General features: G+C 35.5%; 1 protein-coding gene across 3 annotated transcripts in view; it reads right to left on the reverse strand.

The window, feature by feature from the left end:
• Window positions 1-20,044, reverse strand: part of LOC139991053 (tachykinin-like peptides receptor 99D) — a 65,766-nt gene that overhangs the window by 9,754 nt on the left and 35,968 nt on the right. For 2 of the 3 annotated variants that reach the window (XM_072010838.1, XM_072010836.1), the window contains exons 3-4: window positions 4,419-4,637; window positions 2,449-2,599 (exon numbers count right to left, since the gene is read on the reverse strand). In XM_072010838.1, coding sequence (XP_071866939.1) covers window positions 2,449-2,599; window positions 4,419-4,637 — 370 coding nt within the window. The remainder of the gene's footprint in view (window positions 1-2,448; window positions 2,600-4,418; window positions 4,638-20,044) is intronic. The other variant, XM_072010839.1, reaches the window with a different exon arrangement.

Consider the following 20,044-nt stretch of genomic DNA (forward strand, 5'->3'; position numbering starts at 1 on the left):
GAATACAATGTAACACACGCTGCAAATATATGCATCATTGGAATTATTACGAAATTATCATAGCTTAAAACAAAATATGTAAACTTTACAAAGGAAAGTAAATAAGTAAATGATTGAAATTACTGTATCGCCTTAACAAATATTATGTGAAAATTGTTAAGAAACGATCGAGACATTTACAAATTGCATCATCGATGCAATGTATTACGAGAGAATTTAGTTTGCGAACAGGTGCGGCGACCTGGTAGACCTCCTAATTAGAAATTATAGCGTGGTTTAACGTTTAAACTGCTATAAACAAAGATACACCTACGTGTGGATATAACATAATACCACCTCGCGTGTCTGTCGTTGAAATCCAGACGTTAAGTCTAGATATTTTTGCGGCTCACGTTTAAAATTAATTGGCAGGATGCCTTTCCGGAGTAATTTTACGATCGTTTTACGATGTCGTTCTAGGCGACTCGAAAAATCCTTGAAACAAAAGGATCGAAATACGTTAAGCCAATAATATCGGCATTCGTTCATGTCCGTTATCATTCCCTATTTGTATTACATATTGGTGTCGTTATTTTTTTTACGAGTTCAAATTTCAAAATCGAGTACTGCAAAAGTTGCTACAAATATATGTATCTAGAAATAATATTTGAATAGAATTATGTAAGTATTGGGACAGCCGATCGTTGGTTCGTGGAATCGTAGACTGCTGATTTTTCATTAGAAAGAGAATGAAAAAGGAGAAGACTGTAAAACGCTAACAACAACAAGCTTTGAAAATGCATTATTGAATCTAATTCACGACAGACAACAAAGGAAATAACGTTTTAGATGAAAGTACGTAGCTTTGCCATTATTCCTCGTATAAGGACAGGAAAGTAAATAAGTAAATGATTGAAATTATTGTATCGCCTTAACAAATATTATGTGAAAATTGTTAAGAAACGATCGAGACATTTGCAAATTGCATCATCGATGCGGTGTATTACGAGAGAATTTAGTTTGCGAACAGGTGCGGCGACCTGGCAGACCTTCTAATTAGAAATAATAGCGTGGCTTAACGTTTAAACTGCTATAAACAAAGATACACCTACGTGTGGATATAACATAATAGCGCCTCGCGTGTCTGTCGTTGAAATCCAGACGTTAAGTCTAGATATTTTTGCGGCTCACGTTTAAAATTAATTGGCAGGATGCCTTTCCGGAGTAATTTTACGATCGTTTTACGATGTCGTTCTAGGCGACTCGAAAAATCCTTGAAATAAAAGGATCGAAACACGCTAAGCCAATAATATCGGCATTCGTTCATATCCGTTATCATTCTCTATTTGTATTACATATTGGTGTCGTTATTTTTTTACGAGTTCAAATTTCAAAATCAAGTACTACAAAAGTTGGTATAAATATATGTATCTAGAAATAATATTTGAATAGAATTATGTAAGTATTGGGACAGTCGATCGTTGGTTCGTGGAATCGTAGATTGCTGATTTTTCATTAGAAAGAGAATGAAAAAGGAGGAAACTGTAAAACGCTAACAACAACAAGCTTTGAAAATGCATTATTGAATCTAATTCACGACAGACAACAAAGGAAATAACGTTTTAGATGAAAGTACGTAGCTTTGCCATTATTCCTCGTATAAGGACAGTTAAAGACAAACTATATTATAGGATTATAGGACTTAAACTATAAACGATGTATCAAAGCTTAGACCAACATCGATAATTTCATTACTCGAAAGAAATAATCCATTTTTATTGTATTTTTATTGCGTGCAATTAATTTTGAAGACATACTATTTATCGTAAAACGTTCAAAATAACAATTGGATGACGTAACATAGAGAACACGTTACGGAACTACCGCTTCGTGCGAAGAAGAAAATGGTGATTGTTTGGTGGTCATATGCAAGACATTTATTCCTGTTCGTCATAACCTGCGGCTACAACTACAACAGAAACATATTGTAAACAAGTAGATGAAATCGTACGTGGTTTAATAACGAAACGTGGGATTAATAACGAAACAAGCCGCGTTGGGGAACAAATGGAAACCAATCTTGTTTCATGATAACGTAAAAGCTCTCGTGTGTCGAAAATAACCACACGAGAACTTGAACTATTAGAATCGAAGTTTTAGTTTCGTTGCATCCCTTTTATATTACGAGTATCCGCCGATCTATCTGCATTTAAAACCATTTTTCAAAGTATAGATTTCCGATATTCAATGATACAGAACAGGAGATGAATGTTTTCGAAGATTCGAAAATCGTCCAGATCAAGAGATTAGTTATCGTTTAATAAAGTGTAACGGTAATTAGTAATAATTAAAATTAACGATTATTGTCACTCTGTTTCCCTGTTTTTTCTTCAATGAAATACAGAGCATAATAAAAGAGATGATTTCATTCGGTATAGTAAAGTACTCGTTAATGGAAATGTTACATACCCTGCGCTTACTCCTTATACCTTCCAATTGCCCGGCGGTATTTTCGCCTATGCTTTGCGAACCCCATAACTCCAAACCAATTTTGGCGTACGTGAACGTCATCGATCCAATTGGTAAAACATATGTCAGTACCATAAAGATCACATTATATCTGAAAACAGGAGACGTTGTATTTTAATACATGTGATTATTCACATTAGAACATATGTTTCGAGTAATATGAATTCATATCTCTTTGATATGTTGGTATATGTTACGCAATTTATATTTACAACGAATGAATTTCTAAATTGTTTATGCCCTTATGTTTCCTTATATAACCGTTTGTCCGTTAAAAAGTCTCCCATATAATTAATAATATAAAAATGTTTATGTACACGAACCATGAATTTGATTTATCTTGAAATTTTCAAACGAGTAGAATGTGGACAAAGATACGCAACAAAGACGTTATGCTTAAACATGCTTAAAGGATTTCGCTTTCAATGAATTCTGTGATCGAGTTCAAAGCATAGTAGTCATAGCTTTGTGTGGTAGTTGAATAAAACTTTGAACTGCACTTTTATCAGCTCCAGTTGGTAATTAAAAGTAACACTGATGAAACTCGATGCAGAGTGTCCGAATCCATTAAATCGAGGAAATTGCAGATTATTTCCTTATCTTTAGAAAGTGTGTTCATGAAACTATCGAACTGTACGCTCCGTTAAAAAATGTTTTCAAAGGAATTTCCATTCTATGTGCATGAACGTTTACACAGTGAATTCGAGTATTTCATTCTAGAGTAATAGTTTCATACACAAACTAAGCTAAACTATAAAATTGCATTATTTACATTTGTAACTAGAATGGAACATTAATGCATAATAATAGTTTAATATTGTCAAATATTGTTACGTTCTGTACGTACAACTGTGCAACCATAAATCAATCAACATTATTTATGGGTTGTCAAATGTTATTACAGTATTTTCCTCTTTGGACGACAATTTAGTATTTCGTTTTATGAAAATGCGATATGCGTTTCGCTCGTGTTACACAAATCCAGATTTATGTAGGAATTATTTGAATCGTGCATTTATCTTTCTAAATAGTCTAGATATTTATATTTGTATATATAAAGACTTCAATTGACTATCTAAAAAGATAAACGCACATATATGTATGTATGTATGTATGTATGTATGTATGTATGTATGTATGTATGTATGTATGTGTGTATGTATGTGTGTATGTATGTGTGTATGTATGTCTGCGTGCGTGTGTGTGTGTGTGTGTGTGTGTGTGTGTGTGTGTGTGTGTGTGTGTGTGTGTGTGTGTATGTATACAGAGAGAAAGAGAACAGATAAAATGATACGACGTTGAATTCTTTTTTGAAATAAAAAAGACAAAAGATATATATATATATATATATATATATATATATATATATATATATATCATTTTGTTTGTTCTTTGTACAAATGTATGTTGGTTGTATTAAGTTTGGTCACACTTGTGTATATTTCCACAGGAAAATTGAAATAACGAGTCGTTGATTCTTTTGGTCGTTTCATCAGTCGAGTAATCGATGATGTTGCTCGCAGACTAAGCAAAATTCGTTTTATGGTAAGCTGACTGATCGGCAGACTCGATCGTTTACGCGTCATAAACCAGTTGTCAAATAATATCTGTGATCGATGAACGGTGCAAGGATCTGCTCATTATATTTGTTCGCAAGGAACAAAATTTTAAGAGATAAAAACGTAGCTTTTTGAAATTTCGTTTATAACGTTTCCTGCAATCGTTTTAACCTTTAAAATTTACCTTTTCATGTACATTTAATTCCATACTGCATCGGAGTGAAATTCTACGGTTCTTGAAAAGATTGGTTGGAGAAAGTGTAATGAGACGCTTGTACCGTTTCAGCACGAATTAGCATGCATGAAATAGGAAAGAAAAAGGTTGCGTTTCGATTATTAAGATAAGCTCACAAGTATTCGTCGTAACTGAGACCATTGTCGTCTCTGTTGGGAAAATCGCCGTAGCAGATCACTCGTATTTCGCCGTTTGCAAAGTTTTGAGTGTATGTTGTGTAGAAGAGTAGCATCGGAAGCGAGAGGATAGCTCCTACGATCCAAATGAAGATCGCTATGCAGAGGGTAGCTCTTTTACCCATGTGAGGTCTCAACGGGTTCATGATGGCCATGTATCTGCAATACACGATACGTATTAACTATTAAAATATATTTTTAAATGCATACGAACCTAGCAGCAATCAATACAAAAACTAACTGGAAGATTATAATGCAAATAAAGGACGAATCTTTCGTAATATTAACACTCTGACTGCCACGTTGGTCATATATGACCGGCCACGGTTTCTCCTGTGACGCCACGGCGATCATTAGTGACCGGAGCGCTTGAACTTATAATTGTAAAAATTGTATGAAAATTAACAGTTAGGGCATTTTGAATATAACCGATAAACAGAAAATAGTTTGAAATAAAAAGTACCTCATTGAACAATTAAACATTTTTATTAGAAGATCAATAAAAAAAAAAAAAAAAAAATGAGAATAAATCTTGCATCTAACGGTGCACTGTGTTTGCATTCATATCTTTGAGGGGTAATCTACGAATATTATTATAAACACATCTTTAAAAATAATCGTAAATGCTGCTTTATAATCATATAATTGAAGTTAGAAGTGTGTACATACCTTACCATTATATATAGAATGAGCAAATACTGTTTTCTACTATCTTCTACATGTTTCAACAATATATTCTGGACGTTTTGTTTACGACGAAATAACGAATGCGAATGATTTGTTGAGATAAACGAAGCGTTGTTATAATATGTCGCTATCAACTGTTACCAAGGCGCCACCAATAAAATAAATAAGTCCATTGGGGAAGAATGTTGTCTTACATCATCAATTTATTATTATTTTGCCATTATATGCTTTGAATAATGAAAATACTCCCGTGGCGTCCTGAGCGAAACATGTGATTTTGGCGAGGCAGTCAAAGCGTTAAACCTATGCTATGTACTAGTTGTACTATTTACGATATCATTATGGACATGAATGATAGTTATATATGTATGTATATTATGTATATACATAGAGCAGGACACAACTCATGAATTTTAATGATTTTGAAATATGTTGTTAAAGTCAATGTCCTGAGTGAATTTGTTATTGGGATCGGGGAGGTGTGCTTGCTTTTATGCAATCATCATCATATTAATTTTACATATATTTAATGTAATTTCACATTTCCTGGAATAAACTTAATATCGAATTAATTACAGCCAGTTACTCGCATAATAGTAATACGATAGTACGAAAGTGAGACTTTTATTGTTGTATTTACTGTCTCGCATCGTTTATAAAATCTATTTTATAAAGTGAATTGTACCATGAAACACGTTATATGAACGAGTGTTTTCATATAGGTAGAAATGAAGCAAAGCTAAACTAAGAGATTATTTGTAAAAAAAGCATACATTTAAAAGATCATTAGTAAAGGGATAGGATAGTTGTTACAAGAGAATTAAATTAAATCTTAATTTGTATGGTGTAACTGATTGTATGGTGTAGGAGAGGAAAATCAGAGGGTAGCTTGCACTATTTCACTTGCAGATTGAATTAGCTAAAATTGTACATCTCCTAAATAGTCAATTTTTCTCCTTTACTAGACTTTAATATATCCTACCGACAGGGATCAAGAACATGTTTTCTTCGTGTAATGCTGTAGCTCAAAACTTTGAGTAGCCTTTAATATTCATGATTTTTTGTTTATCGAGAATATGAATTCTTATTCATTGCATCGTAGTCATCAGGGATTAATAAATTAAACTTAACTAGGTCAGTTGCATAAAGATTCTCTGATCACTTAGGAAACTAATTATTATTACACATTGCTAAAAGATCTATCGACAGGTTACGCCTTGACATTCGTCTATAGAAAATAGACTAAGAAGTTTTCCTAAGATTATACGTTCAGTTGGTACATTCTCGAAAAATAGGTTATAAAGGTTAAAATAGTAAAAATATAAAGGAATGCTATTGAAAAGTTTCATAACGAAGAAACACCAGTTCGTGTATCTGTCAACAATTGAAAAAATGATATGAAACGCAAAAGAGTGCAGTGTGAGATAAATTGGCCATGCAATAAATCGGCAAAGGTAATCGTAAAACCTATTTCTCAATATCCAAGTAACCATTGCATTTTGTCATGAAGGACGAACTTACAAAGTTGTCCAATGTGAATCTGAATCGTGAAATTCTTTGTCAACCAGGGCAAATGTGATTTCACTTATTTCCTTTATTCTACGTAAAATCTTGTTGCAGCTTTTTATGTTTCTTCGTTTTTAATCGTCCATCATTGTAACGTCGTTGCGTTTTCACGATTTTTCAGTTATTTTCGGTAATTTGACAACAACAAATGATAACAGCAAAAATTAGTTGATACTATATCGGTAAGAAAACGTAATATTAAAAATTGCCAAAATAATTTTTCTTCGATAATTAAAAGTAAATGTATATGTATAGTAGGCATTAAAAAAGTACAAGTTTATGATAGTAAACGAAACGGTAGCGATCGAACAATTCTTATGCGGCTTTTGGAATGTAGGTCACTATAGAATGTTTACGACGGAAGGTTTACGTCTGTTGAATGTCAAATCCACTGTAAACAGAAGTATCTTTGAAATGCATACGAGTTGAATATATCCTCGCCTTTGAAATAGAATTGAGATTTTAGATGCTAAATAATGTCCACTTTCTTTGCGTAAACTTCGATAAAGCCAACTTTCAACAAAATGTTTCACATATACAACAAATTATTATTAAGAAGAAAAATTGGCCTATTCGAATCGACATGGTTCATCGTACAATAATTACTACATATTTGATAAATAATAATAGTCTGTTCAGTTCATCATGCATATGGACAATGATATATACCTAAGTATCTCTACATAAGACATATAATTTACCTCCAGCTATAATTATATTGCAATTTCTGAATGCTGTTCGCCGTATGTTACATAGATCTTTAATATAACGATATCATCATGTACACATATGTATTTGATCGAGCAAAGTGTAGAGGACTTGTGTAGGGTGTTTGATCGTGAGATTTATTAAATGTTATTGCTTGTTGTTGAAATCGTCGAATATATTTAAAATAATAAATTAGTATACAGGCTATATTCGCTGAGACGCTCGTACAGTGTATATGTCGTAAAATAGGATCGCTAATGACTTATTAATTAGATCGCTGATAATTCGTTGATAACTGGTTGATAACTGATCGACAACTGACTGTAATTCATTTCCTTACGATCGCGCCCGCTTATTTATACTGGTCGGCGGAGAGTCGGAAAATTCAAATTCGTCTTTGTTCGACGGTTGTACGTAGCGGCGACATTGTTTTGCTCGGAGTTTATTTATTCTTACATTACGTGTATCCTAATGATCTGGATACTTGTTGATAAAAAACAACATGATTTGAATTGTCCTCTAACTCACGTGCCGCTGCAAATGCATCATGTTTGTCGATGTACGTTAATGCGATGTTTATATAAATAATATGGATGCCATATGCGTAAAGAAAAGGGTGGCTCTGCTTATAAATTAAGGTTTCGAAGAACGTTGAACTGAAAATATCAACGTGTTTATCACTCCAATCGCATGTTTCATATAAAAAATAATACGAATTCTTACGTATCTTGTTATACGTATCTGAGGTGTAGAATAACTGTTTCTATAGGCAATTACGGGTATTTTAGTCATACACCGCACTCTATAAAATGTGAAATAATAATAATTATAGAATAGAGTAGCCCGAAGAATCTGATTGACGAAGATGTTTAAGAAAATCATTAAATACTCCTTTTCACGCTTGCTATTTGTTGCACGTTGACTTTTTCTCAACCGTGATTTTCGTTTACTTCGACCAACAGGTCAGTCTTTCCAAGAGCTTTTATTCGTTTTATTTCGCAACGTGTATAATCAATAGATCCAATTGAAAGCACATACGTATGTATATGCAATATACGTACTTAATGTATACTTTCCTGTTTGGTTTCCTGCCTATGTTGCTGTTAAAACAAAATTAGGATATTTTTCGTCGATGTCTATCGCACAGTAAAACATTTTTTAACAAATGTTTTGAGTAATCGAAGATCGTGTAAAAATTTCATTTTTTAAAGTTTTTTACTACGTACATATGTGTACCAGTATACATATGCATAAGAAATGTCTTGTGACTGTCGTCCATTTTAATCTTTACTTTTAAATATAAAGAAAAGTACAAGTTTTAAAGAATATCAAAGTTATATGACATGTCAGCACGAAAGCTCACTCTATCAACGTATGAAAGTTTCAGAAACGATAGCTTCTCGCAACTCGATGCTTCACACGGACGATATCTTGACCTGAAATTTCTGCAAACTGTCTGATGTCTTGTGAACGCAATCGTGCGAGAAACTGCATACACGTTACCACTTATCAACTCGAAGCATCTCTCATTCTAGAAACTAGACACTCGATCGATTTTATCAACCTGAATCTTTCGTACTTCGATCATTCTCGTGCTTTTCATCTTTTGTTTTACATTTATTTCAATCTATACTTATTCGATCTTTACTTCCCTTAAATCCAGCATACCGCTCTAATATTCTATTTTTCCTAATTATATTTTTCTAATAAATACATTTATCCACGTGTCGTGTCTGGAGTCTTTGTAATTAAGCAGAACTTTTTCCTACGATCTCTAATTCCAGAGCTATTCCAAAAATAGTTTCAACTTCCAACTTTGAACATTGTTACCGCGTTATACGATTGCATACGGATAAAAAAATATGTTGATTATTTTTTCTTCAAAAGTCTCATACTTTCGTTAGTTCGTTAGATGTGCGTGTCTGATACGTTCCCTTTCCTAGAGGCATCCAGCGATGTCTTTCCATTGTTTCACGTCCACATCTACATCCACATCCACATCCACGTATCCGACGTATCCTCCTCCTACTTTTCACTGCTCTCTTATTTTCTCTATAATTTCATAGGCAAAGGCGTGCAAAGGCCACACTCACAAATGTTCCCGTTATCCTCCATTTGCAAGCATACCGATATCGAATAATGAAATTGGCGCTTCGTTAATGAATCAATCGATCAAAGTGCGTTCTTTTCGCGATAAAGGGAAGACTGTGTCCAATCTCTCAAGCAGTCACGAGAAACACCGGACAGTTATGTTTCGTGCATTCGTCACAGGTCGCTTTCAAGCAGATCCGAATACAGATTCGAACAGTTACTCGACATTAATTTCGCGATCTACGTCAGAGAGGAAATAAATCTAAGAGATTCGGTTAACGTCGGTTAACGTATCCTACTAACCTACGAAGTATGTTTCCAATATGCAAGATATGCAAAATTTTGTATGCGAAGAAATTTCTTCATTGAGAATGTCTACGTCATACTTTTAATAAGATTTCAAGAGAATAATTTCGAAAGACCGCAAGGTAAATATGGAAATAGTAATGCAAGTGAAATTGCATTTTTCATAGTAATAAATATAAACTGCTTTTGAATACGTCGTACATGCGAAAGCTCATAACGTTTTTTTACAATTGATATTGAGTCCCGTTGTGTGTTAGGTAAGAATTATTTAATTAAGAATTACGAATTTGCAAATATTCCAAATAATGAAATATATAGCAAAATGATTAGTTTTTCATTCTTGAAATTTATGCCAGACCAAAAGTGATTATTTGAGTGACTAGTCGTGGCTATCTTTTTATTTCTTTTTAACGAAAGGCTAATAACAAAAAAAAAGTCAAACTCCAACCTAATTCCAATCAAATAGGTACGATTCTACTCGATAAATGTATTTTCATACTCATCCAATTGTTAGGTATATACGTATCGATAATTTTAGTATAATTGTATTACAATTTTATTACAATTTTATCACAATATAAGGAAACATTTGCCATGCGTACGTATTTCACATAGTTCAAATCCGTAATGATGCTTAACAATATTCAGCGCCTTAATATTCTGTTTCAGTATTATTCAGTTATCGAAGACGTCTGCAAATTTGTTAAAGAATTTGCTCTCTACTTTGCGAATAGTATATTTCAAAAACGTAATTTGAATAACACGATAGCACGATCAGTGAGATAGTGTTATACATACACAGTGAAACTGCAATTATTTAATATACTTTTAACTTCCAGAGAAGAAATATAGCGTGTCTATTATAAATATGATTGCAATTTATATTCGTACGATCTATATAAAGATGTACTTTTTGTTTAAAAAAATGCAACTTAGCCGAAAACTTTAAGTTTACCTCGTGTGAAGGTGTCCTCAGAATATCGATAATATTGTCGATATTTCAAAGTTCTCAAGGAAAATACGGTTTGTCAATAAATATTGGCAATACATATTGATCCTTTTAGTTGAGAACCTTGAATTATTAACGACATACATACATATACCGATAACGATATATTTATAGCCCGAGGGCAGCCTAAAGAAACACTGTCAAAAATCACTTACGATTGTAAAGATATTCCATTTGTTCGTTTCGTCTATTCCGGTGTTGCTAACGGTTGTAACAATTTACATGATCCAACTTTTCATATACATACATACGTATAAAGCTGTATACAGTATTTACTGTAACAATTTTGTTAGGTGTGAAAAGAATATCTTTATTGGCGATATCTTCACATTATCTCATTTACTATCGATTCGATTATAAATCATTTAAAATTATAAGATAGACACCAGTTTGACACGCGAGACTTAATATTAACGTTCGAATCGTTCGTTACGGACGATGAAATTAAGATTCACGCGTTATTTTCTGTCGAGAACCGGAATGTTTTTGCCGATCGATCGAACCTTCGCACCACCGACACCAACAGTGGCATTGGAATTTTAATCGGTTTTCCAATGGTCGGGAAATAGCACCATAGGCATTTTGATTAAAATTCGAATTATGGTTTATGTTCACGTTTGTATTTCGATTCACACGGATCTTCATATTTTCCTGTTTATTTATGCATATCTTCGTAGTAAGAAGATAAACATATTTAATCGATTTATTGACAAATTTAATTGGACTAGAGCGAGTATTATAAATACGTACAGTACTACACGGTTGTCGCATGCAGAAGGAAGCTCGTAGACGATAACTCCTCGTGATAAAAGTGTGCTGGCTGAGTCGATAAGAACCATTAGTTAAAATAACTTGTTACCTACCAGTTGTATGAAATTTGACTATGAAGAAGAACTATGTTGCATTCTTATCTGACTTTAATGTATGTTTGTCAAGAGAACGGTTGAATTTAACAAGAGAGCGGCCCATAGTTCCTTTGATAAATTTGATCCCGGTGAGGGAGTAGAATGCGATGCGATAACAAAATTTAAGTCTGAAGGTCGAGATTGATTTTGCGATAGCTTTTCTATATTAGTCCCAAACAGACTACATATCGTCGAGGAGAGACGAGGATATAGAATCACTCACATTGTGCTGCTACCACACTTACTTTCCTTCCACCCTGTACATATCTCATCGTTGTGTCGGTTTTGCGATGCATTCTCCATGCGTTTAATCCTTTGCCTTTTTCTTTAACTGACCTAAACCTTTTCTGGCATAAATATTCTCTGATACCGATAGATAATTAACGAAACCAGCCTAAAATCATTGGCAAAAAAAACCAAGTATTTACATGTAACACGCGACTTTGTAACTCTTGTCGAGGATAACCTCTTCTCTCTTACTTACAATTTCAGAAGCTCCACACTTTTTCCATATAAAACGCTTCTCACATACATATGCTCGTTTTACATTCAAGTCAGATATTAAGTAAAACACAGACTCGTAATTAGAATCGTGTTATTTTCAATTTTTTTTCTTTTCACTCTAGTCGTCTTTTATCTGCAAATAAATCTTTAGTGTTTCAAAGTTTGCTCTACCATAACATTGGCATAATATGTGAATATATATTATAAATATTAATAAAATTATCGCACAACTAATCGTACGTTACAATAAAAAATATATACTTACTCCGGCAATGTCTTTATCATATCGAGTGCTATATTATTGTTGCGAACAGGAGATTCCTTTCAATGTTCATTAACGAGTAATAAGCGACTTTGTCGAGACAATGAAATCGTTCCGTTTCACGAAGCCAGTCGTTAAGCGTTATCGTTAAGCGATTTAATTATCCAAATTTCTGTAAATCGAGTTTCGATGAAAGAAAAGTTTAACAATGTTCGGTTAGATTTTGCACTTGCTTCGTCATAAACGTTATAAGCGTCATAAGCGATTTTACGAAAATTAACACAATCCTTGAAATTATATTCATTCGTTGACGAACGACCGGAACAACTACATATCAGTGCTGCGTTCTTCCTTCCATGCAGAAAAGAATGGCAGAAAAGGTCACTTCCCCATACATAGTCGAATGAAATTCTTACTACGTTAGAGGGGTAAAGCATTTTTGCCACATATATACAAAGTATTTTCTGCGCCATCGCTTCTTTCTACGTATTTTTTGTAGAGTACGTTTACATTGCAAGTCTGTGCTTTTCAGCACACAATTCACTGATGTACGAAATTGCAAGCATAACGCTAGAAATCTCATCTTCTATACATTTTCTCCCGCACCATACCCTTTAATATGTACTCCAAGATGATAATAGAATAATTTAATTCTTTTATACTTGGTAATTGAGTTTGAAAAAGAAGTTGAGTTTGAATCGATACCTGATAATCCTACTTGTCTATTTTAAGAATCCTTAATATCATTTATAATTGTACGTATTATTCGGTATATACTTAATTTTCTAATATTTTCATAGTTCTCCACAAACGAGGATAGATAACAACGACCAAATAAACTGCTTTTATCCATTGGCTTTGACTTATAGCATCGATCTATTATTTTGAAAATGCGTCTGTTTCGGTCTTCCAGTTCCTCTTATTAATATTAATTTCCAAGCGAGGCATTCGAATATCCTATGTATAAGCTATAAACACCAATGCTCTGGTGACATCAACCACATCTTAATTTACACCAGAGATAAAACACCGAGCCCCTCAATATTTCCAAACCAAAACGCATATAAGCCGAGGCTTCAGCCAGCTCGAGCAGTTCTTGTTCAGCTTTTCTCTGATGAAAAGAAAGTTAACAGTTGGGTTACGGCTCAACCTTCTTGTTTTTACAATCTAAGTCTCAAGTTTACGTGACATTTTGGCGATCCTGCCAGGATAGTGAAAGGTGCTCGTTGAGAAAACAAGACATCCAACCTACGGGTAAAGGATCAACTTGAACCACGGTCATCTCAAACAACAAATCCACTATCAACGAATCCGGAAGAAACATCTGTAAAGCATAAAGCATCTGCGGACGCTAAATCCCAGGATTGTGAAACATCGCTTCGTTTGGAAAACAAGGACATTCATACCTACGGGAAGGACTAACTTAGACTACGGTCATCCTAAACGACAAATTCACAACTTACGAACCCAGAAGACCTTCGGAACTGGAAGCATCTACGAAAGCTATCAAATCAAGGTAAACGCTGGATTCATTTTTTACATATAGAGGCAGGCGATCTACCTTTGAACAAGACTCAGACGAAGAGGTAGAAATATTTAGAAGGATATCGAGAGATAGAGCATCCACCGGTAGAGACGGTGACAAACTGGGACAAATTATCGAAATATTAAACAAACAGGAAGAAGAATACGCGCAAGACAAACTTGAAACGCAAAGACGCATAGACACTATGATCAAACAAGCAAGCGAAAAGGGTCAACTCCTCGATAAAGAAATCGAACTGCTAAGAAAAACAGTTACCGAATTGAAGCTAGGCATTGAAAGTCAGGAAAGTATTAAAGAAGCGACTAGTGGGAGTTGTCAGGATAGTTTAGTTCCTAATAGTTTGAACAAAAGCTTGGGGGAAAAAGACGTTACTGTAAAAAATGAAGAGATGTTTTTGAAAGAATTTTCAAAAGAATTGTAGTCTAATGTAGAAAATTCTGATGAAAAGGAAGTATCAATTGACACCAATTCACAGGATTATGTTTTCATTAAAACACACTTTAAATTTGATGTCAATCGCTTGACAGAACACCAGAATGAGTCTTTGAAACGAAGGAAAGAAGATTGCATTGTATAATGATTTGTCACAATCTTCGTCACAAGGTACTCAAAATTTACAAGAAAGGTTTGATAAAAAAAAAAAAATAAAAACGTTCAGGAGAAGCAGAGAAACGTCATAACAAGAAGGATAATATTTCAATACGAAATATTTTGGACGATGATGCAAATAAAGAAAACAAAATTGAAAGGAATGAATTAGAAGCAGTTAGTAAATCAACTACTGAAAATGATAAAAATCAACAGACAACGGTGAACAAAATATATCATTAAAATCCGTACAAAAAGCAAAAGATAATGCTTACATTAATGAAAATTTGCTTATAGAAGAATACCAAATGATAACAGCGAAAAATGCTTATGACAATGCAGAACCAAAAACTTCAGGAGATTTTATGTCGAGAGATTTAGACGCTAATACACAAGAGAAGTCTTTAGAAAATAAAGATGACAAAAGTCTATCTTCATTTGTGTTAGATAGTAGTAAACGGCGCAATCGTTATAATGTTGCTATAAAGCCTGCTACTTCGCCAAAATTTGAAAAAATTGTTTACAATCAACCAGGACAGTCAAACACAAATAAAATTTTGCGAAGCACTTTAAAGACGAAATTAATCCAAGACAAGTCTGAAATAATTAATAAACAAAAAAGCATTGGAAAATGTACAAAATAAATTGGCCAAAGAAGAAAGAAGAGGTATTAGACAAAAATCAATGTTAGATAGTGAAAGTGAAACAACTAATGCGCGTCAACGAAGGAAAGTTCTTTTAACAGACACAGCTAGTAATAGCGATAGATGTAAATCTGTAGAAAATGATAATGCAGTAACGAGTGTAATAGCAATTGATGAAACGAATTTAAGTCAACGTGCTAGAAATGAAATATCTCGTTTACGTATAAATATGGTATTTAACAGTGCCTTATCACGTAGTCGGCGATCAAAGTGTTGTGATGATAAAAAGCAACCAGAAGAAAACAAAGGTGCTAATATTGCAAAGAGAGAAGCGAAACATAGAGGCAGACCTAGGAGATCGAATAAAGTTGAAGTTAAAAAAAGGTGAAGATACAAGAAAAATCTTACAAAATAAAAAGAGTGGATTAGAAGAACAAAGAAAAGTCGAAAAAAAAGAAAGAACAAAAGAAGAAACTGCAGAGACAGAAGTTAATTCAAAAAGTATATCAAATAATGATTAAATTAATGATACTGTTCAAAATATTAAATTTACTAAAGGTAGAAGCCACGCTCAAAATGATATGGAAGATGTAGTAGAAGATTCACAAGCATTATCTAAATTAGATAAAAGTAAATTATCAAAAATAAGAATTGAACTTAACAAAATTGAAGATACAAAATCTATTTTACAGAATAAAAAGAATTCATTAGAAGGAGAAAAAGAAGTGGGAAAAAGAACAAAACGTACAGACAGAAATTACTTCAAAAAATATATCAGATGATAAATGTGAGAAAAAGAATATGTACTGAAAAACAATGTTTTATTAAAATTAATAAAGTGGACGATATTTCTCCTTTGATGAAATGCTATGATGTACATCTGAAGATGAAGTAGCTAAAATTATTTCAAATGATTGTGATAACGACAATATCGAAGTCCCTAAAGGTAATGTTAAGGAATTTGAAGAAACCAATGAAATCAGTATCAGTGAACCAAAGGTTTCAACTCTTATTATTGAAAATAATTTATAAAGTGCAAAAAATGCACGAAATGGTGGATCAGTGTTTAAATCCTTGCTTGAGTTATCATCACCTAAAAGTAATATCAAACGCCAGACAAGATTAAAAAACCTACTCAGTACAAGGACGTGCAGCCCATATGTTAGAGTTAGTAATAAAACAAGCAAGAATGGAAGGGAAGTAAGAATAACTTAAATAAGAACAGTCAATGATCATACTCCGCCGACGGAAAATATCGTATCAAATCGAACGCCGATCCCGTCGCATGACACGCGGAGCTCATCGCATGAAATTCGCAACGTGTCACCTATACACGACCTGACGACAACCATGTTCGCATCATCAGTAGCTCAACAATCGGATTCAACGCCACCAAATCAGACGATCATTCAAGATCCTCTGGACCAGAAGAAAGAGAAAACCTCACCAGGCGACAAGCCATCGCAGTTATTGATCTCTACGAATCCGTTACAGGATGTGCAATTCCCTGTAACTGTAATTCATAACGTAGAGAGTAACGGGTTCAATCCCGTCAATGATACCGAGATCAATCTAGAGTCGAAACCTACGGCAGGCTCTCTGGAATCCACGACAATCAAACATTCCAGGAGTAGGTTTTCCTCGACCAGCACTTCGATTGTTAATAACCTGTCCTGCACTACGTCACCTGTTCCACCTAACATGAGTATCATATCGGAGAATCATTCTCCTGGACAGAAAGTGAAGACGCCACCTATACCATCGCCGACATGGGCCACACCGAACACTCCATCGGATCTCAACACCTGTCCACTGAGCCCACAGATTGCTACATAGGACAAGTCTCTGATCACCACCTTCTCTCTGGAGTCACCCTTGGCTCCAATAACGCCGGAACATTTTCGAATGTCAAAACAAGTCCCAATCACGGACTCCACGACGCCGAACGTCGCTTCACCAACCATGACCCCTCCTTCACGCTTCCACAGCTGAGACGAGAACGAGAAGGTCAAAAGGACGCGCAATATTGTCAAGGGTCTGATGTTTCGGAATCCCACACTATCAAGGCCCTTCAGGAGATAATCTATCACAATACAAAGAAAGCGAAACCATCTTAATGTCTTTGTCACGAAATAATCGACGACACGTGGAGCAGGATAAGCTCGGTTCAAGAAGAATTAGAGAATCTTGACGAGGAAGAGAATGTTCATCCAGAAGCTACCTTAGACGTGAGGTATACATGTTTTTGTTTGTTGCTCTCGGGCCGGTATAGTTGTGGTTGGTGATGTAGAGTACGCTAGCCGGTATAGTTAGTTGTAGAGTAGCCGCTTGTCCGGGATAGTTGTGATGATAGTGCGTTACTGCTAGTGTGTAGGGGTGAGACAGGTTCTGCTGTGGGTGTAGATGTTGCTACTGGGGTACTGCTGTATTTTTCTTCTCATTTTTGATGCCGCGGAAGAAAAATCGGGCTCCGGTCGCCAGGATTTGAACCCGGGTCCCGAAACGTTCGTAACCTAAGGCGCTAACCACTGCGCTGACGTCGTCCGACACTAGTTGCTGTCGAGTGGTGGTATTTTGCTGTAGAGTGCTGCCACAGACGCATATCTTGCCGTTGACTCACGATTCATGGAACTCATTGAGGACAGTCATGTCCCACTGGAAGCTTCCAAGACAACCGCGACGGAGGACTCCGAAAGTAGCACAAAGTGCAACATTACTCTGATTGAGCGTGGAGGCAGCAGCAGCAACAAGAAAACGCGATTCGGATGTGTCAGCGGGGGGAGCCCTGGCTCCCACTTAACCGTAAACATTCTTCGCGCCTCCATAGCGGATCCTCAAAGGGATTTCACTTGCTTTGGTGAAGTCGACAAAGTGTTCAACGACACTTCCTGGGCCGAAATATTCAAACAAACTTCGTGGGCAGTGGTGTTCCACGACACTTCATGGATCGAGAGGCGTTCCACGACACTTGCAGGACCGAGGTGGTCCACGACAGTTCTTGGGTCGTGAATTTCAACTGGAAATGTCTTGGAAACGACAAGGACGACGGCGATCCGGTCCTCGAGGCAGATAGCGTGCCCTCAATGCAACGGTCCTTAGACTGTGTCATCAATGTTATTCTGGCGGCGAGGGTATCATTCGGACGGCCACAGCTCACGCGAAAACGAGCATCTTGGACCGAGGTGCAAAGAGGATCTTCCCACTACCGATCCGAGCCTATCCAGCGGAACACAAGCAACCAACAATCAACAAGGATTTGGATGGGAGATTTAATTAATTATACCTTTACTGAGTTTTGATCGGTGTCCTCTCAACGGGGGGAGGATGTTACGTCGCGTGGGATGGCCCGTGCGACGTCCTTCATTGTATGACCGTCAAAGGCCCACGCACCGTTATACAGACCCTTAATAAACCTAAGGAACCACCATAAACAGAATCTTTTTAACGGAATCTTTAATCCTGCAAGTATTTTCGGTTTATATCTGGTCCTTAGAACAGTCCTTAGGTTTATTATTCGCTCTTAAAAATCACGGAGAAAGCGGGTAGTTATCTAACAGGAATAGCGAGTATTTACCTAACGGGAAAAGCTGGTTTTTCCCATGAACAAGATCACCCACGAGCCACGTTGATAGGAGGCTTCCTTCTCCTATCTTCATTCATTAACGTTGGCTATAACCAAAGGGCATCGCGGATCATTACTCTGACTTTCCTAACGAAAAGTGTGAACAACGAATCCGCGTGCTTAGTTCAAAAAGCACATCCATACCGAGCTTTCCTCCGTGATAACACGAGAACGAACTTCACTTGATCTCTAGACCTGTGCTCTGGACTAGATCTCTAGACTTGTTCTCTGGACTTGAGCTACAACTACAGAACAGTCACCACATCTCTAGACTTGTTCTACAATAACAATCTAAGTTAAAAAACAGTTCAAGTAACAGAAGGACTAAGAAGTCAAGTCATCAGAGTAGCCAAGTCGAAGACAGTCAATCGACAGAGTAACAAACAGTCGATCGAGTCAAAATCATTCATCACAGTCGCTAACACGAAAAGAGTCTCAGATCGTACTCACTCGTAGTTTGGCAGTCAACATACGTACAATTGTATCAAATATTGAAGTTATTGAATTGTTGAAAAGATATATATATATTATAACCTGTTAATATCAGCGTTATACTCATTCAACCACCCTTATTATCTTAATTGAAATAAGGGATCGAATGATTCGTGGCGTCGATTAGTCGAATCGTAACGGGAATTTACGACTTCCGTTGACGCGCTTATTTGAGATCGCGTCGCCCCGCGAACGGTCGAAACAAGCAATGTGGCAATTACTTTTAGAACACCACAACCACCACGAAAACACGATCAAGACCAAACAAGATCAAGTTCAAAAGTGAAGTTACGTGGGCTTATTACTGCTAACGACCAAAAATTGAAGTGCGATTCCGAATATCAACTCGCTGATCTTCAAGTAGAATATTTCAACAAAGACAGGACGATACTTTAAACGATACTTTAATGTTGTAAAACTAAGAATAACATCTAAAATATTACGACAAATCCTACATCCCTAAATAATTATACAGAAGTACCACAGATACCACAAGCAACAATAAAACTCAAAAGTATAAGATACCACGACGAAGAAGAACAAATAGAGATCGAGCCAGCCAGAGTCCAATTCCACCGTTCCATACTGAAAAAACACTAAGATTTTGGAGGACCAAAATCAATCTAAGAAGGGGGG

Source organism: Bombus fervidus, chromosome 9 (genome assembly GCF_041682495.2).
Source record: "Bombus fervidus isolate BK054 chromosome 9, iyBomFerv1, whole genome shotgun sequence".
In the NCBI taxonomy this organism is placed as follows: Eukaryota; Metazoa; Arthropoda; class Insecta; order Hymenoptera; family Apidae; genus Bombus; species Bombus fervidus.